General features: G+C 43.3%; 1 protein-coding gene across 1 annotated transcript in view; it reads right to left on the reverse strand.

Moving 5' to 3' along the window:
* The window catches only part of MYO15A (myosin XVA), a 74,301-nt gene extending 46,440 nt beyond the window's left edge, over window positions 1-27,861 (reverse strand). The window contains exons 1-18 of the mRNA XM_044304569.1: window positions 25,389-27,861; window positions 17,512-17,594; window positions 12,211-12,314; window positions 12,072-12,135; window positions 11,751-11,864; window positions 10,947-11,108; window positions 9,722-9,835; window positions 9,585-9,643; window positions 9,350-9,473; window positions 8,820-8,915; window positions 8,545-8,676; window positions 8,062-8,187; window positions 6,131-6,208; window positions 5,823-5,977; window positions 5,401-5,446; window positions 3,134-3,258; window positions 2,733-2,853; window positions 2,019-2,194 (exon numbers count right to left, since the gene is read on the reverse strand). Coding sequence (XP_044160504.1) covers window positions 2,019-2,194; window positions 2,733-2,853; window positions 3,134-3,258; window positions 5,401-5,446; window positions 5,823-5,977; window positions 6,131-6,208; window positions 8,062-8,187; window positions 8,545-8,676; window positions 8,820-8,915; window positions 9,350-9,473; window positions 9,585-9,643; window positions 9,722-9,835; window positions 10,947-11,108; window positions 11,751-11,864; window positions 12,072-12,135; window positions 12,211-12,314; window positions 17,512-17,594; window positions 25,389-27,861 — 4,352 coding nt within the window. The remainder of the gene's footprint in view (window positions 1-2,018; window positions 2,195-2,732; window positions 2,854-3,133; window positions 3,259-5,400; window positions 5,447-5,822; window positions 5,978-6,130; window positions 6,209-8,061; window positions 8,188-8,544; window positions 8,677-8,819; window positions 8,916-9,349; window positions 9,474-9,584; window positions 9,644-9,721; window positions 9,836-10,946; window positions 11,109-11,750; window positions 11,865-12,071; window positions 12,136-12,210; window positions 12,315-17,511; window positions 17,595-25,388) is intronic.
* Between the last annotated feature and the right edge of the window lie 94 nt (window positions 27,862-27,955).

The raw sequence follows: 27,955 nt of genomic DNA on the forward strand, positions 1-27,955 counted from the left end.
TCATCTAGTTGCACTGATTGCATCCCTTTAAATCCCCTCCCATACTGCATCACTTTGCGGTTTATACAACTTCCCGGAGTGTGTACATGCTGGATGCTACTACTGATCCTTCTACAGATAAGTCTGTTCATTGATTTGTGTTTTCCTGTTTGCTTGATCCTAGGTGACCCTGACTCCCTCCGTATTAAGTGTAGGGAGCCGGTGGTCGTGTCCCCTCACTATTATAAGGTGTTCAGGTGTCATACTGTCGAGGCACGAGGGCATGCAATTTTCTATCATAGAGATCTTTGCATGGGCTGAGAAGACAGGGAGAGTTTCAGGGCTTAAATAGGGGTCACCCTTTTGTTCCTTAGTTTCGGATCAAGCCAGTCGGATCCTTATTTGTAACTTCTTGTTTTCTGTTACACCATCCGTGACAGCATTTCATTGCTGTCATTAAAGGACCTGCTAAGATCATTTCAGTAATCGTCTTGTTAACTCAGGTGAGAATGTTGACGAGCACAAGGCTGAAGATTATTGTCAGGCTGATTGGGTTAAAATGGCAGACTTGACCTGTTAAAAGGAGGGTGATGCTTGAAATCATTGTTCTTCCATTGTTAACCATGGTGACCTGCAAAGAAACGTGTGCAGCCATCATTGCGTTGCATAAAAATGGCTTCACAGGCAAGGATATTGTGGCTACTAAAATTGCACCTCAATCAACAATTTATAGGATTATCAAGAACTTCAAGGAAAGAGGTTTAATTCTTGTTAAGAAGGCTTCAGGGCGTCCAAGAAAGTCCAGCAAGCGCCAGGATCGTCTCCTAAAGAGGATTCAGCTGCGGGATCGGAGTGCCACCAGTGCAGAGCTTGCTCAGGAATGGCAGCAGGCAGGTGTGAGCGCATCTGCACGCACAGTGAGGTGAAGACTTTTGGAAGATGGTCTGGTGTCAAGAAGGGCAGCAAAGAAGCCACTTCTCTCCAAAAAAACATCAGGGACAGATTGATCTTCTGCAGAAAATATGGTGAATGGACTGCTGAGGACTGGGGCAAAGTCATATTCTCAGATGAAGCCTCTTTCCGATTGTTTGGGGCATCAGGAAAAAGGCTTGTCTGGAGAAGAAAAGGTGAGCGCTACTATCAGTCCTATGTCATGCCAACAGTAAAGCATCCTGAGACCATTCATGTGTGGGGTTGCTTCTCATCCAAGAGAGTGGGCTCACTCACAATTTTGCCCAAAAACACAGCCATGAATAAAGAATGGAACCAAAACACCCTCCAACAGCAACTTCTTCCAACAATCCAACAACAGTTTGGTGAAGAACAATGCATTTCCAGCACGATGGAGCACCGTGCCATAAGGCAAAAGTGATAACTAAGTGGCTCGGGGACCAAAACGTTGACATTTTGGGTCCATGGCCTGGAAACTCCCCAGATCTTAATCCCTTTGAGAACTTGTGGTCAATCCTCAAGAGGCGGGTGGACAAACAAAAACCCACTAATTCTGACAAACTCCAAGAAGTGATTATGAAAGAATGGGTTGCTATCAGTCAGGAATTGGCCCAGAAGTTGATTGAGAGCATGCCCAGTCGATTTGCAGAGGTCCTGAAAAAGAAGGGCCAACACTGCAAATACTGACTCTTTGCATAAATGTCATGTAATTGTCGATAAAAGCCTTTGAAACGTATGAAGTGCGTGTAATTATATTCCACTACATCACAGAAACAACGGAAACAAAGATCTAAAAGCAGTTTAGCAGCAAACCTTGTGAAAACTAATATTTGTGTCATTCTCAAAACTTTTGGCCACGACTGTATATACTGTCATTGGATAATACTGTTGAGGGGCCCCTGACAATAAAATGTTTCCGTCTTCCTCCTGGGTGGGCCCTTTCTGATTTTGGGCCCCTGAGAAATGGGATCTCTTAGCTAAACAACCCCTTTACAGGGGAAGTCCATTGTAAAATCATCTCCTGATGTATGGCATCAATGCCCTGCCAATTGCTTTATAGATATATGCATATGATACAGTTCTTGTACCTTGCCAGGTAACCACGGGCCAGGGCCTGTAGTTGAATGATTCTGTACCGCAGAGTCCTGTAGCGTTTCCGGGTCAGGTACCCGCGCCCATAGCGCTGGAGGGTTATAGCCGCCTTGTTCATCAGTTGGTCTCGTTTGCTCTCTAGCTGTTGGTAGAGGTTCTCCTTCATAAAGAGCTCAAATGGAGAAAGAGAAGGAAAGCACATTTAGTGTCTGCTGATTGGTGTGCAGGGAAGACACAGGGATTTTGTATTCCCTGCATTACTTCCTGTGTGTTTCAGTACAGTTCCTGCAGTTTAAAACTCACAATAACATTATATTGGGAGATTGCTATTTCAGCCTTTTCTTAAAATGGAGGAATAATCCCTAAGGTCAGCTCTATGAGTAAATGATCTCCAAGGAAGCAAAATAGGGGCATCATGGCACATTGCATTACCCCCGTTGGCCATAAAATGCATAGGCAAGGAAAGAAAAGTGCTTGTGCAGACCTAAAAGTAAGCAAATAATATAATAACGGTGGTGCCATGTAAATCAGAACCACATAGGCTTTGTATTAACTGTAATGGGACAATTGAGGTGATATAAAAGATGGGGCTTCACTTATTTTGCCCCAGTGGGTTCCAGCGGTGTAAATACGTCCTCAGTAGGTATATAGCACCAGCATATACCATCAGTAGGTACCAAGTAAGACAAGTAAGTTAAATGGGGAGTCACCTTGCTCACTCCGATGCAGTACGAGGTGGGGTGAACAGATGGACACAGCTTTCTCAACACAGTGACGCATATGGGCCCATCAGCGTGGATATTCCGTCCGAGGTCCATGACACAGCGATACCTGGAGATGAGATCACTGCTTAGATCACTGGTAATGATGGCAGAACAGGTGTCCAGAGGACGCAACCGGCCCTTGTCTGGATGCTTATAATATTTTAGGCAATGTAAAGTTGGGGCCCTTTACCTAAGTGCATGTTCCTTTATAGCGCAGAACTGAAAAGTTACCAGAAAGCTGTGCAGATTATAATATCTAGTCTCCAGGTCTGCTGGAGACTAGATAGGCAGGATTATATATTGTAAGAAACCCCCCCAGTCTCTCTGAAAACTTTATACCTCCTTACCTGCTGAGAAAGATGTGGAAAGGGATCCGGACTGGAAATCCCTCTTTCCGGATTCTGATGGTCTCTAAAATACCAGAATACTTCAGCTGACTGATCACAACGTCTGGTTCAAAGAGGCAAGGTTCCTAGGGATGAATTTGTGCAGGGCTCATATACAGGAGACATCCCTCCTACGACACGGTATGGTATATGCATTGTATTGTTCTGAAGTCTGGAGTGCTGCAGCCTATTTGCTGCAGCATCTAACACAGCGCCACCGTTGTCCATGTGGTAGTTTTTGGAACTACAACTCATCCTCATTCACATAGATGGAAGTCACAACGTGTCTACTACACATAAGGATAAACTATCAATTTTAAATCCCAGAGACACTACCTTGAAAATAAATGTCACTTTTGAATGAACCGTTGCTGATAAATTATAGTGATGTAGTTACAGCGATCACCTCTTCATATAGAAAGCCTGTGAGTCGTTCTTCACCTGCCAACACAAAGTCATTAACAGCTCTCTTCCTGTATACAAACTCCTACAGGACAAGCTGTCAATCAATCTGAGAAGGTGGAGGAAGCAGGACTCACAGGCTTCTATATGAGTGGGTGGGGAAAGCAGGACTCACAGGCTTCTATATGAGTAGGTGGGGAAAGCAGGACTCACAGGCTTCTATATGAGTAGGTGGGGAAAGCAGGACTCACAGGCTTCTATATGAGTGGGTGGGGAAAGCAGGACTCACAGGCTTCTATATGAGTGGGTGGGGAAAGCAGGACTCACAGGCTTCTATATGAGTAGGTGGGGAAAGCAGGACTCACAGGCTTCTATATGAGTGGGTGGGGAAAGAAGGACTCACAGGCTTCTATATGAGTAGGTGGGGAAAGCAGGACTCACAGGCTTTCTCTATAATTGGGGAGGGGAAGCAGGACTCGCATGCTTTTATATGGGTGTCTGGAGGAAGCAGGACTCACAGGCTTCTATATGAGTGGGTGGGAAAAGAAGGACCTCACAGGCTTCCTATATGAGTGGGCGGGGAAAGCAGGACTCACAGGCTTCTATATGAGTGGGTGGGAAAAGCAGGACTCACAGGCTTCTATATGAGTGGGTGGGGAAAGCAGGACTCACAAGCTTTTATATGAGTGTCTGGAGGAAGCAGGACTCACAGGCTTTCTCTATAATTGGGGAGGGGAAGCAGGACTCACAGGCTTTCACTGATTGGAGAGGGGAAGCAGGACTCAGGCTTCTATATGAGTGGGTGGTGGAAGCAGGACTAACAGGCTTCTATATGAGTTTCTGAAAGAGGCAGGACTCACAGGCTTTCTCTATGAGTGCGGGAGGAGCAGGACTCACAGGCTTTCACTATGATTGGGCAGGACTCAGGCTTTTTCTAAGTGTGAGGGAGCAAGACTCACAGGCTTTTACTATGAGTGGGTGTCGAAAGCAGGACTCACAGGCTTCTATATGAGTAGGTGTTGGAAGCAGGACTCACAGGCTTTTTCTGTGACTTTATAAGTGGGTGGGGAAGCAGAGCACACAGGTTTTCTTTCACTCTGAGTGGTTGGAGAAAGCAGGACTCACAGGCTTTCTCTATGAGTGGGCAGAAGAAGCAAGAATCACAGGCTTTCACTATGAATGGGCAGAGGAAGCTGGACTTGCAGGGTTTCACTATGAGTGGGCAGAGGAAGCTGGACTCGCAGGGTTTCACTATGAGTGGGCAGAGGAAGCTGGACTCGCAGGGTTTCACTATGAGTGGGCAGAGGAAGCTGGACTCGCAGGGTTTCACTATGAGTGGGCAGAGGAAGCTGGACTCGCAGGGTTTCACTATGAATGGGCAGAGGAAGCTGGACTCGCAGGGTTTCACTATGAATTAGTGGTAGAAGCCGGACTCACAGGCTTTCTCTATGGCTTTCTCAATAAGTGAGTGAGGAAGCAGATTACACAAGTTTTCTCAATCAGTGGGTGAAAAAAGCACAACTCACAGTCTTTCACTATGGGGGGGGGCAGGACTCACTGGCTTTTACTAGGAGTAGGTAGTAAAGCAGGACTCACAGGATTTCTCTAAGAGTGGGGAGGGAAAGGAAATCTCACAGGCTTTCTCTATGAGTGAGTGGGGGAGTATGACTCACAGGCTTTCTCTATGAGTCCTTGCATGAATCCTTTAGCATAGATCTTGCCCAAGATAGGAGGCCTGATAAAGTCACTTTAAAAAGATAGCATCATTCATACCGATATGTCTACTAAAAATTTGCCCAATATAAGTGGATTTTGCTTTTTTTTACCTTTTTGCTGTTAGGTTTGATGCATCGAATAAAAAATGGATTGCACCTGTTTGGAGAAAACAAGTATTTCTTAGATATGGAATAAATTAACCCCTGACTATAGTGTAGTGTTCCCTCTTTGCTATGGAAAGGCACAACTAAAGCAGGTCTACAGTGTGAGAACTGTGCCAAACAGCACTCCAGATCTCAGCTTCCTGGGCTACAGAGAATGTGACTTAGGTCAGGTTATAAAATGGGGATGGCTTAGAGTTGGTTGATAAGATGTTAGATGAGATTACATAGTTTTGAGCTGTGCACATTTTTTTTAGAAATGACTGGGTCTAGTAAAAGTGTAGTGGTGGGGGCCACATCATAGTTGTGGGGCCCTGGTCTACATTTTGCATCAGGGCCTGGGAGCTTCGAACTACATCTCTGCTCCATACCTCTCCATCTTCTCCACCAGCTCCAGGAGGGATTGCTGGAACTTTGCGGCTACGGTTTGAGCCTTCATCTTCCGGGTCACAGTATTGCTTTTACCCATCATGCTTTTCTGCTGCGCCAACACCTGAGCGTGGCTAAAAAACAGGTCGGCCACCACCTGAGGAAGGGAAGAGGATGAAAACTGGGATCCATCAATATTCCTAAATTTGCCTCAGTAATTTCCACTTTTTGCCTACTGATGTTTTACACAATGGACAGTTCACGTAACATCAGCTTCCATCTTTTATGGCGTCTCCGACGACATCATTACCTTCACTTTACTGCTGACAAAAAGCTCCAGAACGTCCTGTCTCACTTGGTCATAGTTTTTATCCAAAAATTTGTGGACCTGAAATTAGAAGGGTTTAATTGTCCGATATATCATCAACAGCGAATAAGGAACAGCACAGTACTACTCTCCCTAACATCCCATCATCCAATGGTACTGAATTTCTTTATAAAACAACCTCCAGGGAAAGTGTGCAGCTGAGATGAGAGTATCTAAAGTAAGCCCATCATATGTGATACTGTGCATCTGAGCCTATTATGTAAGATGCAGTCTCAGAGTATCTAAGTCTATCGTGTGATACTGTCAGTGCATCTAAGCCTACTATGTATGATGCAGTCTCAGAGTATCTAAGCTTATCATATGTGATACTGCCAATGCATCTAAGCCTATTATGTAAGATGCAGTCTCAGGGTATCTAAGTCTATCATGTGATACTGTCAGTGCATCTGAGCCTTTTATGTATGTAGTCTCAGGGTATCCAAGCTTATCATATGTGATACTCTGAGTGTACCTAAGGATCCATTCACAAGTCCGTAAGTGTTCTGCGGATCCGCAAAACACAGACACTGGCAATGTGCAGGCCACAATTTGCGGACCGCACATCGCCGGCACTATAATAGAAAATGACTAATTTTGTCTGCAATTGCGGAAACGGAAGCACGGATGCGGAAGTGCGGATCCGCAAATGCAGATGCGGATCTGCAAATGCAGACAGAACATTCCGGCCCCATTAAAAATGAATGGGTCTGCACCCGTTCCGCAAAATTGCAGACGGATGCGGACCCATTTTGCGGACATGTGAATGGACCCTAAGGCTGTTATGATGCAGCCTCAAAGTATCTAAGCCTATCATATGTGATACTGCCAGTGTATCTGCAGTGTTCCACTCTGTGGGTCCCTAGATCTTTGATAATGTCATCTTATGCTAATAGATATTTTGTCTGTATTAAGCTGCATATTCCTAACAACAGGCTGGTCGTTGTACTAGACTTTAGTCCCCACTAGATGCCATATTATCATATATAAGTAACAGGCCCTGCGCAGGAAGTCAGATTGAGGAGTGAGGAGAGAAGGAACACCATGATATAGCTGATGTGTGTCCCTTGGGACTTGCCAGCCAGGGGAACCAAAGAAGGGAACCAAGACTCAGAACCCAGGGTCATATTGCATTACCACAGAGGGACATAGTGGACTTTTGTGTGTAAAAGCAACCTGTCCAAAGAATGGAGCAGAAGACTGATGCCTGCCGCTAGGGAGACCGCCATGTTGGTTGCAGAATTCTGATAAAGATCCAGGTGCCTCAGTCTATTTTAAGTGAGAGGATCCAACGCTTAGAAAGATGCCTCTTCCACAGCAGCCAAGCTAAGGCCTGTTAGAGACGACTAAACCAAGCCCGTTGTATGGAATTGCACTGTGAACCAAAGCACTTCCCCTGTAATTACTAACTACCTCAAGGCAATTGGAAGTAAAGTTCCCATTTTTGTTCATCAGCCTTTGACTCTCCTTATCTGTCACTATCCTCCATTGCAGCCTTACGGTGCTGGCGTCACAAGCACCAGAGAACCTGCCGCCACGGCACTTTAAAAACCATACCACCAAGAGCACCTCAATCACCATCTGGCGGTAGTCCCTGGACAACAGAGTGTGTCCCAAAGGAACTGGTGCTCTCTTCCAATCACTGCACGCCGGCCCAGGGAGATCTACAGAACTGAGAGTAAACTACTACTACCCCCATAGGCCCACCGTAACTCACATATTGCCCTTGCGGCCCGGTCGCTGCACATCTACATCTATTATGTATGATGCCGGCTCAGAGTATCTAAGCCTATCATATGGCAGACAACCACATTTCTGGCATGACATTGAACCCGTTGTGAAGCAAGTAGATGTGACATTATTATAATAGTACATACCTGGTAAGTAACTTTCCCAGCAAAATGCTTGATCCCAAACTCAGGGAGCGGCATCTTTGGCTTGCAGTAGAGCTCATGGGTGCCATGGTGGTAGTGACACTTCTGGAGAAAGGTGTGGTCTGTGGCCTGAAAGAGAATAGTGAGTGCAGACTTTGGCCTGGCCATACATATTAGATACCTGCCAGGTGAACGCTTGCTCGGCTGACGGCTATCTCTCCCGACCCCTCTGATACATATGCACAATCAGCTCAGCCTAGTGTATGAATCAGAAGGGACTAAGCCACTGACAGACTCCCCCGTCAGTGGCTTATCTCCCCTCTGAATAAAAGGGGTCAGGCATGCTGACATCCAACAGCCCCATCCTTCTCTTCCCCAAGTGTTGGGAGGCCCCATACACATTAGATGGTCAGCTGTTCCTGCCAATATCAAAGGGGTTTGGCCAACATTCATCCTAAACCAGACAATCCCTATCACTAGAGTTACCTGTGGGAAGCCGCTCTGGTCATCCAAGATCCTCAGGATTCCATAAGGCTTCTGGGAAATAAGATCTATACAGGACTGATTATCCACAAAGGAAATTTCCCTCCAATCAATCTGCTCACGGATGTATTCCTCCTTTAAGTGAAGGATGCACAGGATTGATACGGAGTGAAGAAGTGTGGAGGAAACAATCAGGGGTGCATTGGATATTTCCTATCCAGGTACAGAACATGAACCTGTCATCTCTTCCACCACCCAATGTCATTGCTGACACTCACCTGCTCCTCTCTAAACACAATCTTATTGTAGAAGAACTGCAGGTACTCGTTTGCGTAGTTGATGCACAGTTGTTCAAAACTGTTAAAGTTCAGATCCTGTGGATTAAAGGACAGGGTTATTACGGGAACACGCACAAAGGGCAGGAATGACAATGCACCGGGAATTAACCAGGTCAGGCTAGACCAGAAGATGGCCCCCAGAGTTTACCAGTTTATTTATAGGCTGATCCATGCTCATTGTACTTTTTTTGTATGATATTATGTATGTATACCTCTTCTCCTATGTACAGCACCCTAGAATTAATAATGCTTTAAAAAAATATTAATAATTTAATAACTCTAGTAAAGAAAGGTAGTTTGAAACCTCCCCACTAGATGTCAGCAGAGCTCACTACAGGGACATCACTGGTGTGCATTACACAAGTCTCAGTCTATGTGCTCTCTCCATAGTGCTGCAGACAAGACAGGCAAGGATCAGCCAGCAAGTCCACTCTCTCAAAAATCAGAGCAAATCTGTGCAATCGCATTACCTCAAAGCCATAAATATCCAGTATGGCAATGGACAGAGCATCTTGTTTGGGGTAGACAAGCTTGTTAATTCGATCTGTCAGCCAGCTGAAGAGCAGGGAGTATAAAATCTTGGCAATTGCATCTCTGCAATAGACAATAACAGAAACTGTCAAAAATATCCTCGTGTCCCGTCCTCCCAATGTGCCATTGACAGCTCTTTTAGGGGACAACCTTGTGCCGTACATTTCTGCTCACCTGGCATCAACAGCACTCTCCACCGTGAGGGGAGTGAAGATCTTTTCTCTCATTGTTTCCTGTAGAACCGAGAACATGAGTTGGAGGAGGCTCCCTGTTGCAGGACGGATTACTATTACCTGCTTTCTACTACTTACAGTCACTTTATATGTGATGGCTTTCTGTAGACCCTCATGGGATATCTGCAGTAGTTCAGACACCACTCGAATCTCACTTGCACTCACAACTGAAGCCACCTCCTGGGATTCGGTCTGAAAGATATCGGCTTCATGTCATTGCTAGTCTGCTTAGCAGGATCTCTGATGACGGCCATACACATTAGATGTATGTTGGTCAAACCTGCTGACCGTCTAATGTGTTGACTCTCTCTGGGTGGCAGATGATGGGAGCAATAGAGATCAGGCTGTTGTATCTGCACATTCCTGATCCTTTTGTTCTCAAGGAGGTAAACTGCCCTAGAGGTGTCTGGAAAGAACAGAGGGGTTTGATGGTTGCTTTCTCCTCTCTCCCCTTACAGAACACATGCAATCTCAGCCAACCCTAGCATGCATATGTATGGGGGGGGGGGGGGGGGGAATAGGTATCTCATGTGTATGGGCATATACTTTAGAAGGCTGTCTGCCAAACCCAGCTAACCAGTGTCACACCCTGCCCTGCGAGAGGCCTGAGAAGATCTGACAGACTTGCTACACGTGAGTCTATCTGACAGATTGTTCTGTTTCTCTTTGTTGTGGTTTTGGTCAGGATCCCACCTCCCCACAGGTTGAGTGTTCTAGCTAGGCCTCAGGAAGACGCTGGTTCCTGCACCTAGCTGCTAGGAACAGGTTGTCTTATCTCCAGCTCCCTAGCTGAGGGTTTGCTTCAGTTTCAGCTAGGCTTAGCTAACAGAGCATGAGCACTTCCACCCTAAGGATTTGCTCATGTTGTTAGCAGTCAGGGAAAGGCTGAGGGATTGTCAGGTGGTGACCTTTCCCTGTTCCCTAGCTTTGGGGCCTTGCCTGGTGTTTTGTTGCTTTTGTTGTATTTAGTTTGCTTCCCTTCCTTCACCTACCGTGACAACCAGTTATTGTGCAAGGGAGTGTCCTGACCCTCCTCTGATAGCAAACAGTAGGGGGAAAGAAGGTCCGGGTAGGTGGATCAACATGTCTGGTCCTATTGTTCCCAAACAAGATAAGCCACTGCCAGGGGTGTCTGGCAGTGTTTTTTTTATTGAGAAAATATGCATGCTCGGCCAAGCCCAGTGCATATATGTATATGGGGGGGATGAACGAGAGCTACTGTAGTCTGACCTTTCATCTCCGTTATGAGGACCATAAAACACCAGGAAGACAAGCATCTACATGTGGATTTATGGATTCTCACCTCATATTTCTCAAAATAGACATTCCCCAAGTGCAGGATAGAAGAGAGAATTCGAAAGATGCTATCCTGGTCTTCCATGTTGAAGCTGAGAGATTCCATGGCATTCAGGAGTCTTCGGAAGTCTTCAGCGTCACTTTTAGAAGGAATCTCACAGTTACCTCCCTAAACATGGAGACAGTCAACATTTGGCAGATCTAACCACACATAAGCAGGCACAGCTTTTGTCTATGACATGTTTAGATTCCTATTCCTACCCACAGGGGGCAGTATTGTACTGACAGTCTTGTCTATATAGTCAGATTGGCGGAAAAGACATATGTCCACAATCATACGCCAGGATCCAGAGGAGGGCAATGCGAAACCTCTGGTGCAATTGTAAATTTTGCTTTATAGGGAAACAAAATAATATTTTTTATCCCCAGAAATTGATTATTAATTTCAATATTTTTAGTCATTAGTTTTTACTTCTTTTTATCATGGTCATTGGTTTTGAGACATCTTGCGACCTCTTATTCTAAAGCTGCTGCTCTTACTGTAAAGAATCCTTTCCGGCTGTGGGCAGCGCATAATTATGTCCTTACAAATATGTTTTTCTACCTTTACTACATAGATAAATGTAAAAATTCAAGAGCTTTACGTTCTAAACAGGTAGAGGTAGACTATTCGAGAATTAGGAAAGCACATGAGGGCCAGAGGTGCATTAGTCCATTACAAAGAGTGCTACAAGTATTGATAATGAGCCCCTGACGTATAATGTCAGGGGTGCAGGTCACTGTTCGCCCCTGTCCCTAAGTCACACTGTACCTGATTTAGGTAGTAATAGGTTTCAGCATCCTGAAGGTAGAACGCCTGCTTCTGTTGAGAGGGGAGACCAGCCAACATCTCATAGAAAATGTGGTAATTCCTCTCATTTTTGGCCTGAAAATAAACCACACAGAGAATACTCAAATCGGAGCTAAAGATATGGAGGAGAGGCAATTGCCATTGTGTACGACAGGCTGCAAAACAATATAGGGTGCTGAGATTGCAGTCCTAATGCTTGAGGTCCCTATGCCACAGCATACAATGGCTGGGACCCAGGGAGCTCGACATGACTGATGGCAGGAAGAGAAAGCAGTGACTTACCTGAAATACGATTCTTGATTTCTCAAGCAGGTATTGGGATGTTATGGCACCACAAATGACACCTCTTTGGGGGAAACAACATGTTAGCAGGTCAAACATCAATATACATAACACTGAATCCTATATGTGTAATACTCACTCCTCCAGATAAATTTCCACAAATTTTCCAAACCGGCTGGAATTGTCGTTCCGGACTGTTTTGGCATTTCCAAATGATTCCAGCAGCGGTGTCGCCTCTAGAATCTGAGCACCGGAATGTGGACATGAGAAATATGGAGAATGTCTAGAATCACACATACAGTCCTCATCACCCAGGTATGAGATAGATAGATGATAGATATGAGATAGATAGATATGAGATAGATAGATAGATAGATATGAGATATATAGATATGAGATAGATAGATACGAAATAAATTGATCTCAAAACACGAATTAAGAAGGTAGATATCTAATGTAATACCTCTATCTGCAAAATCCAGTAATAGGTAGATATAGAAAGTAGAAAGATATGGTTAGAGCAGCATTGAATACAATTAGTACATGATACATGTAAATTACTTAAATGGGAACAGTCTAAAGGCAGATTATCGAGAACAAACTTGATCTATGGTGCGGACACCTCAGTCATGCTGTGTGAACAGTGATCTGCTGCCCAGAAACAATTCATTTGGATGAGGACGAGCAATAGCAGCAGACATCGCTCGTCTTAATACAGTAGAGGTGATCCAAAGACAAGGAGGCAAATATAGGGAAGGAACGATTCCCTCTTGAAAATTGTCTGCTTGTCAGCGTAGTGTACACTCTTTAACCCTTTCCTCCTCATGAATTAGTATCTGACTTTTGTTAACAGGCAAATTATAGAATGAGAATGTAATGAGATTTAGTGTACAGAACTCACCTGGTTTGTCACACCGCGCCTCTGATTAACCGCTACCAGGTAACGCAGGACCAACTTAGTGGCTTCAGTTTTACCAGATCCACTTTCGCCACTGACAATAACATGTACAAGAATATAACTACTATAATACTGCCTCTTATGTACAATATAACTACTATAATACTGCTCCTATGTACAAGAATATAACTACTATAATACTGCCTCTTATGTACAATATAACTACTATAATACTGCTCCTATGTACAAGAATATAACTACTATAATACTGCTACTATGTACAAGAATATAACTACTATAATACTGCTCCTATGTACAAGAATATAACTGCTATAATACTGCCTCATATGTACAAGAATATAACTACTATAATACTGCTCCTGTGTACAAGAATATAACTACTATAATACTGCCTCTTATGTACAATATAACTACTATAATACTGCTCCTATGTACAAGAATATAACTACTATAATACTGCCTCCTATGTACAGGAATATAACTACTATAATACTGCTCCTATGTACAAGAATATAACTACTATAATACTGCTCCTATGTACAAGAATATAACTACTATAATACTGCTCCTATGTACAAGAATATAACTACTATAATACTGCTCCTATGTACAAAAATATAACTACTATAATACTGCCTCCTATGTACAAGAATATAACTACTATAATACTGCTCCTATGTACAAGAATATAACTACAATAACACCGCTCCTATGTACAAGAATATAACTACTATAATACCGCTCCTATGTACAAGAATATAACTACTATAATACTGCTCCTATGTACAAGATTATAACTACTATAATACTGCCCCTATGTACAAGAATATAACTATTATAATACCGCTCCTATGTACAAGAATATAACTACTATAATACTGCTCCTATGTACAAGACTATAACTACTATAATACTGCCTCCTATGTACAGGAATATAACTGCTATAATACTGCTCCTATATACAAGACTATAACTGCTATAATACTGCTCCTATGTGCAAGAATATAACTGCTATAATACTGCCTCCTATGTACAAGAATATAACTACTATAATACTGCTCCTATGTACAAGAATATAACTACTATAATACTGCCTCCTATGTACAAGAATATAACTACTATAATACTGCTCCTATGTACAGGAATATAACTACTATAATACTGCTCCTATGTACAAGAATATAACTACTATAATACTGCTCCTATGTACAAGAATACAACTATAGTAATACTGCCCCCTATGAATAACAATATAGATCTTACCAAGCTGGAAAAAAAGTTTTCCAAAAAGTGCAGCATGCAGTATTCCTAGTAAGTCCCCACTCACCTAATGATAACACACTGGTTGTGTTTGGCATCCATCAGTTTGGTGTAGGCTGTGTTTGCAATTGCAAAGAGGTGTCTGAAAGAAAAAAAACTACTAACTATTGTGAGTCATTAGCTTTCATAGGGAGCTCCCAGCAGCCACCACTAGATGGAGCAGAGGAGCTGACCGTCTGCAATAATAACACAGTATGCAATAAGGTCGCTCTATTGGTGGTTGCAAAAAAAGCTAAGTGGGCACAAGCACCGCATCGAAACGGATGCATCAAATTGTGATTTCCCAGACTTTCCTTTGTTTCTCATTGCAGCATCAGAAGGATAAACACATTCACGAAGACGACTTACGGAGGAGTCTCTCCCAAGGCTTTCCCCTCGTAATACAACACATGGTCCGTCCCATAGATATTCAGCATCCTGTATGGGTTTAATGAAAGGAGGATGCTACCAATATAGGTCTAGGAAAGGGAAGAAGAGGATTGTTAGTGACATCTTAAAGGGACCTCTACACATTAAGATCTGAAGACGCCTTATATATACTTACATATATCAGCTCTCGTTCAAACCGCTTTCTCAGGTTGTGGAGGACTGATGTCTCCTGTAAGTCCCTGCAAAATGACAATGGTTCTATCACACACTGTATACAATGTATCCTACAGAATGCTGAAAAGATACAAATGAAACATCAATACAGAGACCTGTTTAAAGGGGTTGGCTCATCTCAGACATTAAAGGCATATCGCTGGGATCAGTCATGTTAGGTGCAAGTCCCAGCCTTGAGACCCGCATGCACGGCCACCCTCCGGTCTCTACTATGGGACTTCCGAAAATAGCTGAGAACGCTTGCTCAGCTACTTTCGGAACTCCCATAGCGATGAATGGAGGGCACGTTGTGCATGTGCGGTATGCTCTCCTCTTCCTTGAGGGGGCGTTTCCGAAGATAGGAGCAGATCCCACCTCTTTAATATTAGTGGTATACTCTAAAGCAGGCATGTCCAAACTGCCGTCCTCCAGCTGTTGCAAAACTACAACTCCCAGCATGCCTGGAAAGCCTACAGCTATTAGGGCATGCTGGGAGTTGTAGTTTTGCAACAGCTGGAGGGCCGCAGTTTGGACATGCCTGCTCTAAAGGAATTGGCTTACCTCATACATAGATGGCATGTTGCTAAAGGAACACTACAGACAAAGCATATGGTCCACAGAGACCAAAGAGAGAATGGCTGTGTCATGCTCCGCCCCTTCAGGCCCTCCACTAGACATTACATGATATATCAGGGGTTGTTGTCTCATCTGAGACATTGGTGGCATATCGCTAGGATATGCTATCGGTATCAGATAGGTGTGAGCCCCAGAGGTGGTACCTGCACCTATTTCCAAAAAGGGCCCCCCCTAAAGTGAAGGAGAGCGAACTGCACGTGTGTGGCGTGCTCTCCAATCATCGTTATGGGAGTTCCAAAAATAGCTGAGCGAGCGATATGCCACCAATGCCCGATAGGCGCGGGTCCTATCTCATGAAGGAGGGTGCGCCATGCATGCGCAGCACGCTTACCATTAATTATATGGGAGTTACAAAAATAGCTGAGCATGCACGCCTGGCTATTTTCAGCAGTCCCCTAGAAATGGAATGGAGGTGGCCGCTCAGATGCTCACTTACAGGGTCCCGTTCTGGAGATATTTGACATTGGCGGCCTATCCCTGGGGGCTCAGATGAAACAACCCCTTCAAGTATTGGCCATTCCTCACTAGAAGCCATGACAGCACCAGCACATGGGTGCCAGTTGTATTATACTGTATATACTGACGACCCCCAAAGACGATACTGACAATCTAATGCCGAATAAAGCACATGTAGTTAGTCGGAGAAGGGTGCTCCATCTGTCACCCCATCAACACACTGCAACATGATGATCAAGGGGCGCTGATGGGTTTCCATGGCCTTATAATGACCCCCCATGTCTATCTATTAAACCAAAGACAATCAAACCATGTATACTGCCTGGTAGGTAATTGGTTCTTGCTAATGAGGGCTTCCGTGCAACGAGCCCCACAGTGCACTGAAGCCCTCATTTGCATAAAATGTATATAGATATGTATATATTATTTATTTTTGATAATGCTGCAACCAATTATTGTATCAGCAGGATCAACCCTACCAGGAAGTATGTCTAGTGTAAAGGGGTTCTCTGGGTTCAGGGCTGAACCTGAATATAAGCTATTCTTTTACTATATATGAGTGGAGCAGTAAAGAAACACACCTTGCACTGTGACAAGGGGGAGCATCGGAGCAAGAAAATATATAGTAAAAGAATAAAGAAGAGCTTATATCCGGGTTCCACCCTGAACCCAGAGACCCCCTTTAATAGAGTTGATGTGCTCTAAAGGGTTTCTACCACCAGAAATACTGTTATGTAGCTGACTGACATTAGCGATGCGCCCATGTCAGCACTACATAACAGTGTTTCTAACATTTGTCCCTGCGGCTGTTTTTGTTAAATATGCACTTTTATTATATGCTAATTAGCCTCTAGGTGCTATATGGTCGTAAAATCAGCACCTAGAGGCTCCGTCCACTCACCCTGTATTCCGCCCAGGTCCTGTGTTGTGCCCGCCCAGCTCCTCTTGATTGATGCCACTGTTCCCTGCATCGTTGGCTAAATCCTGCGCCGTTCACTTCGGTCTTCGGTGCAGGCGCAGTGAGTGAATGATGCGATCCTGGTGCCGGCTTCCTCACTGCGCCTGCGCCGACTACGTCACAGTGAGGAAGCCGGCACCAGGATCGCATCATTCACTCACTGCGCCTGCACCGAAGACCGAAGTGAACGGCGCAGGATTTAGCCAACGATGCAGGGAACAGTGGCATCAATCAAGAGGAGCTGGGCGGGCACAACACAGGACCTGGGCGGAATACAGGGTGAGTGGACGGAGCCTCTAGGTGCTGATTTTACGCCCATATAGCACCTAGAGGCTCATTAGCATATAATAAAAGTGCATTTTTAACAAAAATGGCCGCAGGGACTAACATTAGAAACATACTGTTATGTAGTGCTGACATGGGCGCATTGCTAATGTCAGTCAGCTACATAACAGTATTTCTGGTGGTAGAAACCCTTTAAGGGGTTATCTGATAGCTGTGGGGTCAAGCCAAACATGATAGCACATAAAACATACATGAATCTACTTGACACGCTCAGTGATACTCACTCCAGTTGCGTCATATCTTGGGCCCCATTCTCGTCCTGCTCCTGGCTTGGCCCAGCGTTTTGGGGGCTCCTCATGGGTTGCATCTTGGATGAACCAAGACAAATGTAAGACAACGACCAAAGTCTTCAAAAAGTTCCTTTAGGTTTTTTTTGGTGTGTGCTTAGACTGTAACATTTCTACCAGATTAGTAATAGCTCCTGCCAAGAAGCCACAACAGGACGGTCTGAACTGTGGTCTAATCTGCCGCTTTAGATGAAGGCAGCTAAACTAGGGGGCGCCACTGCCTCCAGGTAATAACCCCCCATAATGTGACAACATCTGCTGAACAAGACTTCATGTCTGAAAATATCCTAAAATTATATATGACACAACTCTGTAGACCAATGACATATATGCATCTTGCTCCTTAAAGGGGTTGTCTAACCATATTTAAAGGGAAGTCACCCCTGCGATCAGCTAATCCCTGAAGGTCTGACGGATGACTGGCCACAGGGAAACATATTGCCCATCCCAATAAATCAACAACCAAGGCCATGGCCGGGCAGAGTCCACCAAAGTGAGAACTGCTCTGACTAATATAGGGGGCTGTGAGCAAAGGACCCCCTCTATCACAGGGCTGGCCATGTGTGTTCCGTGAAATTCAGAATGCACGTGGCCGCCGGTATTCGTGTTTTGCACAAAACACATACGGTCATCTGAATAAGCCCCGAGTCTGAAGAAAGTAGGTGACGACTTCTGTGGGGGCAGTAATGGCGGACACTTCCTGTTGTCCTTCCTGGAAACAAAAAGTAACTAACAACTGAGACAAGGGAATATAAAAAAAAAACTTGATGAAAGAAAATAACTGAATCTCTTACATAAGATATTCCAAGTGGAAATGCCCTTTAAGAAGCACCAAATAAAAGGCGGCAAGTACAAAGCAACATCTGATCACATTATGGTTTCTTGGCAGGATCTACTACCCAACCACTGGGTTACATGCAGTGGAAAGAATGATGGTTGTCGACAACTAGAACTCCCCTTTAAGAAAACTTTGGATAGAAACTTCATACAATAGCATGTTTTCATTTATGAAGCATTACGATTTAGAGGGTAAGGACTATTCCAATTGTAAGTAAAGAGCTTCACAATCCAAGAATGTTCCTAATATTCAGTCTCCTTAAAGGGAAATACTCTGTAACTGAGGAGCAAGATAAGACTCTGCATGCAGGACGGCCACAGCTTCATTGCTCCCAAAGTTGTCACCGGGCTACCAGACATTTGCTAAAATGGTGCAATATGGTGTATTATTTTTGGGTTCTTTGGATCTCCGAATTGGGGTCATGTCTTAAAGTAATGTCTCTTTAAAGGGGTTGTCCCATCTGGATAACTCCTCCTCAAATCAAGGTAGATCTCAGCAACTACTAGGACTGAAACTCCTGATAATAACAGCTGACTATTGGAACTGGGATGCAGAAAGGCCGTGTGGCCGATGGACGTGATGTCACAGGCCGCAGAAGAGGCCGCAGCGCTTACTTGAATGTAGCAGCCCCTTTAAACTGCTGATCGGCGGGGGTGCCGGGAGTGGGACCTCTTCCAAAATGATATTGATAACCTCAAGAGGTTGTCTCATCTCAGACATTAATGGCATATCTCTAAGATATCAGAGTCAGATAGGTACGGGCTTCACCTCTAGGACACGATCGGATCTCAAGAATTGGCCCCTCAAAGCGAAAGAGGTTGCACCGAGCAATTGCGGACACCCTCCATGAACTGCAAAGGGAAAGCTCTACTGTTTTTCGGCAGTCCCCACAGTAGTGAATGGAGCGCTTGCTCAGCTATTTTAAAAACTCCCATAGCAGTGAATGGAGAGCACTCTGCGCGTGCGCTGTTCTGGAGATTGGAGCAGGTCCAAGTGGTGAGCAGGTCCTAGCGATAAGCCATCGATGTCTAAAATGGGCCAACCCCTTTAAGCTCTGGAAATACCCTCTAAGGAACACTGATGATGATACGGATTCAAAGAAGAGAGCGTTCACGGGCCATGGCCCTCCAGGCTCTGCACACGCAGCGACACCATATTTGCCTTCTAATTAGCTAGGATGATGATGTCCCTTGGGCCTCTAAAAATTTTACAAATAAGTTTTGGGAAATCCTTACCTGCCGACCTTTTAGTCTGCGGTGTCCATGCATCTAGCTGGTTGACGTGATCATTGCTTTATATTAATGCATTGCACCGTATTAGCAAATGACCCCCAGTAGAAACGTATTTTCCTGAGATATATTGACTCTGTTCACATTGTAGCTATTTGGTGCACATTTTTCTACACAGCTGCTGCAATATTAGGTGTAACAAACGATATATATTTTTTTCCCACTTTTTTAAGGGATGAAAAATGCACCAATTAGTCACATGTACTACAAAAGTCCTTAAATCCAGCACCCCTAATTCTGATAATCTGCTGCTTGAGGCTACATGCACATGAACGTTCTTTGTCTCTGTGTCAGTTCAGTTTTTTTTTGTGGATAGGACGTGGACCTATTCACTCCATGTGTTGTCCACATCAGTATGTCCGTTCCATAGCTATGCAAAAAAAAACAAAAAACTTCCTATTCTTGTCCGTTTTAGGCATTGTTACAATGGATCTGCCCAAAAAAATGTTATCCGTTTTTTATTTGTGGACCGCAAAAAACACATACGGTCGTGTGCATGTAGCCTGAGCCTGTAAATAATGGCCTGATAATCCAGAATTTTTATATAAATTTCATAACAGTATATATTTTTAGTTGTTGTTCCTTTTTACACAAATTTTCATTGGACTGCATTCTGGAGAATCTCAAAAGTAGGTCCAGGTCGGATGGGTTCTACGGACAAGGATAGGACAGTTCTACAGAGGGCAGGACGTTACATTCCACAAACTGCGGAACACACACGGCCGGTGTCCATGTTTTATGCATCCGAAAAACGGCAACGCCCGTGTGCACGAGCCCTAAGTCTGATGATCCAGAATATTTGGTAATTCAGGCATTTTTGCATCTTTTTGGTGCCGGTTGGATTCAAGGAATTTAAGTACATTTCAGAACATTAGGAGATATTCCCGTTTGAAAATGGTTTTTTTTCTACCGATAAACCCTAAACATTTGGCATTTATGGAGCACATCAATCTTTCACCTTTATAAAACCCTCTAATCGTGGAGTAGAGCAATAAAATATTACATCATTCAGTATGCTAATAATTTTTCTTGATTTGGATACATTTAGTAGGTACATAGCATGCCAAATGAAGGGTTAAAATAATCCAGAAACAAATCTCACCATGTACCAGTCCCACAGCTGCAAAATATCAAATGTACATAAATATATGTACGGTATATGACATAGAGCTATAAATATATAATTATATACAGGAGATACCCAGGTTATACCAGCATGGTCCGTATCACTATATACAGGAAGATGTATAACTTATACCGGCTGTACATATATAATTATATACAGGAGATACCCAGGTTATACCAGCATGCTCCATATCACTATATACAGGAAGATGTATAACTTATACCAGCTGTACATATATAATTATATACAGGAGATGCCCGGGTTATACCAGCATGGTCCATATCACTATATACAAGAAGATGTATAACTTATACCAGCTGTACATATATAATTATATACAGGCGATGCCCAGGTTATACCAGCATGCTCCATATCACTATATACAAGAAGATGTATAACTTATACCAGCTGTACATATATAATTATATACAGGAGATGCCCAGGTTATACCAGCATGCTCCATATCACTATATACAGGAAGATGTATAACTTATACCAGGTGTACATATATAATTATATACAGGAGATGCCCAGGTTATACCAGCATGCTCCATATCACTATATACAGGAAGATGTATCACTTATACCGGCTGTACATATTTAATTATATACAGGAGATGCCCAGGTTATACCAGCATGGTCCATATCACTATATACAGGAAGATGTATAACTTATACCAGCTGTACATATATAATTATATACAGGAGATGCCCAGGTTATACCAGCATGCTCCATATCACTGTATACAGGAAGATATATAACTTATACCAGCTGTACATATATCATTATATACAGGAGATGCCCAGGTTATACCGGCTGTATATATACTGTATATGTATACTTTATTTACAGTGAATGTCAGTCCCTCTTTCAGTTTGATATGTCCCCCTTGTATGACCTCATCTCATCCATTTTCCTAATTAAATATCTCCTCTCTTTTCTAAGGCTGTGACTTACACCGGGATCATTTCTCCAGATTTACATAACCCTCTTTGTGTTGTGGGGATCGGTGCCCGGCCTCCAATCTCCCATAGACTTCCCTTTATGCTGTGTACTATGAGCGAAATCACAGCGCTTTGTGCTGCTGTCAAATAATCGCAGATTGAAACTGATAACCGGGGTGGACGGAGGGCAGAGACTAACTCCCCGGGGAACAAGAAGACAGTTTTCAGCTCCAACATTGACCAAAGTCTATCTATCTATCTATCTATCTCCTGTTTATCTATCTATCTCTCTCTCTCCCATTTATCTATCTATCTATCTCCTGTTTATCTATCTATCTATCTGTCTGTCTTTATATCTCTCTCTCTCCCATTTATCTATCTTTCTACAGTAGCATAGTTCTATATTTCAATGGGATGCTAATATTTATTTAGGGCTACCTGAGTCTCCCTACTTTTAGAATTAAATGATGTATATTTTTCAGTCATGATCTGATTATATATATGAAGGACTCGGCTTCGATCAGGTATATTTCATCTATTTCAATGGGATGTAGTTTATATACCGACATTAACTAATGATAGATAGATAGATAGATAGATATTAATCTTCACATACATACTAACAGTCCCACACCTGGTGGGGCAATCACATTAGCTTGGCTAAAAAGGGGTAGTTTTTATGCAAATTTACCCCCAAAACGTGGGCATTATGTGGAGTATTAAAAAGGTTTTTCAGGATTTTATAACTGATAATCTATCCTCTGGATTAGTCATCAGAATCACATTGGCAGGGGTCCGACAGCTGGGAACCCCGCCGATCAGCTGTTTGAGACGGCACCGGCGGCGGCCTTCTCTCTATACTCACAAGCACAGTGCCGTACATTGTATAGTGGCCGTGCTTAGTATTGCACTCATCCCCATTCACTTCTATGGGGCTGATCTGCTCCTAGGCCACGTGACCCATGAAGGTGTTGTCACTGGCCTAGGAAAATCTGGAGAAGTTTGCGGCGCTACTCTGAGCACGCTGCCTTCTCAAACAGCTGATCTGCAGAGGTCCCATGTGTCATACCCCTACCAATAAGATACTGATCACCTATGCAGTATTCCAATCTCAGAAAACCCCTTTACTGTCCTGGTGTTAGTAAGTACGTCTACATCACCCATTATGTAAACTTTCTAAAGATAGAAGAGATTGAGAAACGACACGAAATTACAAAATTAAGTAACTGTACCTTGTTGTTCATTGGATGCCTCCCTCTTACTCCGACCATTTGTTGCCAGTTTTTTGGGGACTGTGGGCTTCCATGTGTAAGATAATTGGCAACTTTTTCTTTGGCCCTCTGTGAACCTCTTGTAAGGGATTCAGTCCATGGCATATGCATGGGTTTATCAGATGGTCGCATTCCTGGCATGTTGCGGGAATTCCCTATATGGTGCCTTGACCTAGGCCGATTCCGTAGACTACCACGACCTCTAAAGTTTTCCATTTGTTGAATTTGGGGCATGACCACAGCATACCTTCCCATACCATCTTCAAAGTCACCGTCATTGTATTCTGGTGGGTGTTTTGGTGGACCATTCCACATATATGAATCCCTTGGTGGTGGCTGCCGGGGTAATGAATTGTTGGCACCAGCCAAAGTTGGGGACCCCCGAAATTTTAGATAAATACTAGATCCATTCAAAGAGCCATGGTTTGTTTGGTTTAATGACTCAGACATAAACCCACCTAACGACTTCAACCCAGGTTGAGGAGATGGAGGTCTTGGTTGGCTTATGTCTTCGCGATAGAACATGGGATTCCATTTTGGTGACTGGCTTGGTATAGTCCTCATGTCACTATGAGGGTGTCTAATATTTTGTTGAGAGGGAGGTTTAACACTACCTAGATGTTCTGGAGACTTTGGCCTTTGTATTTGGTTACTTGCCACCTGGCCAAATCTTTTTACAAACGGATTTGAAGTAGTTTTTTTTGGGAGACGGTTGGCTAATGGGGGTTCTTCTCTGTATAACATCTGTTGTGATGGAGGGGGACCTTGAGACATTCCTGCAAGTGGCTGTCCAAATCGCTTCCAGAAAGGACTTTTAGAATTTGGAGCTGAATCAGTTGGTGCTACCAAAGAGCCCTCAAAGACTTCTCTACTTAGCATATGGTTGTTTCCCTGCCTATTTGTTAGCTGCGAAAGTGGACCTCGGGAAGACCGATTTAAAGTCCCTCTCATGCTACCAGATCTTCCCATCCCTGGTGATTGTGAGGGATCGTTAAATGAGACAGAATTTGCAGAAGGTTCATGAGATTCTCGTGGTGTGTAAAAACCATGATCACGCCCTTGCGGTGCTGGGCTAGGTGGCATTGACCTTGCTGGTCCCCTCATACTGTTGTGTCTCCCCAATAGTGGGGACCTTGGAGGATCAAAGGAAGGAGGAGATTCCAAAGAATTTTCCTGAAATTCTCTGCCCATGGAAGAGTTACTTTCTTGCCTTAAGGTGTTTGATAAAGGGCTAGGTGGACACAGACTGGAAGAACTTCTCATACTGCCATATCTGTCCAATAGTGGTGACTTTCTCTGTTCAGATGGTGAACTAGGTACTCCATACCTATTTTGTGGCTGTTGAGGCATTTGATGTGATGGTCTAAAGTTATCTTCTCTATAAGGTGGTATCTGTGACATTGGATGTCTCTCTGGTGGTGGATTTTGTGGTTTCATATCACCAATGCGTCTTAGATGTTTCATAAATGGATTCAATGTTAGTGGTGTGATTTCTCCTCTTGACTCAGTTTCATTCCCCCATCTTTTCATTGAACCTCCTTGGTGATCATTTACTTTTCCATGCATTCTTCTTCCCACTTGTGGAGATTTCTGCTGATTTTCGGGATAAAAACTGGAACTTTCGAAAGATTTTTTTGTTGAGATTGGAGACATTTGAAAGTCCTTTTTTGCAAAATGACCAGCTCTTTGAGATATTGGGCTTGCTGAGGGTGATGGAGAGGCGCTTCTCGAATTCATGGATGGTTGAAAATATTGTGGATTGCCATGATTATTTCTAAGAAAATTGTTTTCTCTTCTCATAGTAGACATTGGTGATGAGGGTACAGGACCAATATTACTGGAAACAGGTTCATTTCGATTGCTAGAATTGGAAGACCAATGTGTCATTCTTGTAGGGGAAGGTGACCTTTGCCTTGGAAAATTCGTTCTGTCCAACTGAGGTGATGGCAACGTTCCTCTGTCCCTTAAAGAGGAACGAATTTCAGATTGCTTGTGTCCAGTTTGATTTTGAGAGAAATTACTAGATTTGTTTAAGCCAAATGCATTCATTGTAGGCCTCGGCGAAAGTGGTCTCTGCCTTGTGGAAAGGTTGGGAGACAGGGGCATGGAGATTTCTTTTCCTTTGCTAAATGCTTTCATTGTGGGGTTTGGAGAAAGTGGTCTCTGTCTTGTGGAAAGGTTAGGAGATGAGGGCATAGATATTTCTTTACCTTTGTTTCCAAATCTTGAAACAGTAGGTGATTGGGGAAAATTTTGCTTCTTGTGGTGTAATGTAGGACTTATTTCAGGATTTGTTTTAGAAGACAAAAAGTAGTTTTTTCTTAAAAGATTTGATGAATCCATACCGGCCAGTTTATGGCCGAATCGTTTATGGTATGGTAAAGTGGAATTCTGCTCATCTGCCAAATCTTTCTGCAAGGACTCTAATTGTTGTGCTGAGTGGTTTTTGCCCATCCGATGGTCATTATTAGGAGATGGCATTTGAGCACGTTTTAGGAAAGGAACAGGAGACTGTGACCTTTCAAATGATGTCTCTGCGAAGGGATTCCTCGGTGGTGGAGAAAGTGTCCGTCTTTGAAACTGCTGCTCGTTACGTTTTAAGATTGGCTTAGGGAAAAGGGACTTTTTCATAAATTGTCCCAAAGGGCTACCGAATGCTCTTGGGGAGTACTCTTGCAACTCAGACTCCTGGTAATTGTCTTGATAATGGGATGTATTTACTTTTTTTCCAATTGGTTTTGTAGAGAGCATCTTTTGCACTCCTCTTGGATGTGGCTGGCTTAAATTCCTTTGAATTGATTTTGCGAAAAGAGATTTACCAACAAGTGGTCTTGTATTTCTAGGCTGTTGTGGTGAAAGTAAAGGTTCGTCTTCACCATCTTGATCTTCTTCATAATCAAAATCTGTAAACGATATACGTGGAGATGGAGGTAGTGGAACATCTAATTTCTCTCGCCCAAAAAGTTTCACTTGTGGTCTTGGGAACAGTTTATATTTTCTATTTTGGGATAAAGTTGAAGAGTGTTCTTCTAGCTGGTCTTCAGATTCATAATATCGATGATGACTTTGTTCCATTTCTTCTGGATCATCATGGTCTATGATATCATCCATAGGTTGAGCGTATGGGTTTAATGGCTCTGCATATGGAGATATCATGTAGTCAGTGTGGTTCATTGCACCCGGGTAGTTATTGTAGTCATCTGATTCTTCCATGTCAGAATAAGGAGGGTGTCCTTCAAAATTACCAAATGACTCACTCTCATTTTCCCGTGGATCATATGGATTCCTTGGATCCTGAGAGTAACTCATCTGATTCCCATCATAACCGTATGTTGAATATACATTGTGGGGATTATGGACATCTACCTCATATTGAAAATGCGAGTTTTGACTCTTAAGCAGATGGCTGCCTTCATCACAATACTCCATACTCTCTTGATATGAAGTGTAGTCATCTTCCATAGGGTACCCAGAATAATCATTATACTCTTCATCTGCTCCAGCATATGCTGGAAATTGACCATTATGTGCAAATGGAAATTCCTCATCCTCATTGTAATATCCATTTTCATCAAAATCATACCCTTCGTCCTCGTAGTTGTAATAGCCAACGGACGCATCATCATGTCTTCCAGGCCCATTTTGTAAATATCTTTGCGTTGGGAATCTTTGGTGTCGATAGGCTTCAAAGTTCTTAGGATGTCCATAAACATCTTCATATTGGCCATAGAATCTGTGTTCACCTGGAAACCGTTTCATATTTTCCCTATGTCTTTCAAGTTCCTCCTGTGAAGGGAATGGGAGCTTGTGTGCTCCCATCCTACTAAGCCAAGCATCTTGTATGGCAAACTCATTCTGAAAATATCTATTCCTTTTGGACAGAAATCTTCTGGTCAACCAGTTGGCAGCTGTGGATACTTTAGAAAGCAATTTAGCTTTCGGTTTGAATTTAGCTTTTGCTTTTTTTCGGCCAAATAAACCCCCAAACAGTTTCCCGGGTCCTTTCTTTTCTAGTGGGTCAGGTTTTGGAGCATTACCTCCTAATCGTATAAGTAAAAACGAAGGCTTTTGTCTTGATCCATCGTCGCTAGGTCCTTTATCTTTTGGCAATGGTTTCTTTGAGCTTTTCCGTAAACCAACCATAAGCTTGGATGTTTTTTTCAACATTGCAGCTGACTTCTTCTTCTTATCTAGTAGAGATGAAGCAGCAAACTTTCTTCTCAAGCCCATAAATAGTTTTGATGCTGTCTTGAAGTGACCTTTTTTTGATCTCTTTGGTTTTAGATTGCTGAATTTCATGAAAAGTTTTGATGTCGCCTTCAGACTCTTTTTCCTCGGAGGAGGAGCTGCTGTTTTTTTGGCCAGTCCAGCCATGGCCTTGGTTGCTCCTTTCAGTTGAGCTCTTGCTAAATCTCTTTTTTGTCCCTTTGCTTTAGAGACTTCTGGTTCTTGTACTGGATCACTTTTACCTCTACCTTTGTTCATACCAGCCACCGCTTTAGAAGCCCCCTTTAGGGCTGCTACACCTTTTTCTCTCCCTCTCCTACCTCTAGGCACTGGTGCAATATCTTCATCTTCTTCTTCTTCTTCATTTTTGTTTTCTTCGCTTTTACCCTTTTCTGTCTCTGACACTTCTTCCTCCTCTTCCTCTTCACTTGCTATTTCTTTCTTCGCTTTCTTGGCATCTTTCTTTTTCTCATCTTTTTCTTTACCTTTTCCCCCTTTCTTCTCATTTTTGTTCTTGGGGTCAGCCTTGGAGGGCGATTCCCTTCCACCACCTTTCTTGGCTGGTTTCGCATCACCTTTTTTGCCTCCCATAATGACAACTGTCCAAGCTCATGCTAATGTTCCTCTCTTGATACTAAATAGGGTAACTCCTCTGCCGTCTTTGAGATCAGACGCGGCAGCGTAC

Source organism: Bufo gargarizans, chromosome 8 (assembly GCF_014858855.1).
Source record: "Bufo gargarizans isolate SCDJY-AF-19 chromosome 8, ASM1485885v1, whole genome shotgun sequence".
NCBI lineage: Eukaryota > Metazoa > Chordata > Amphibia > Anura > Bufonidae > Bufo > Bufo gargarizans.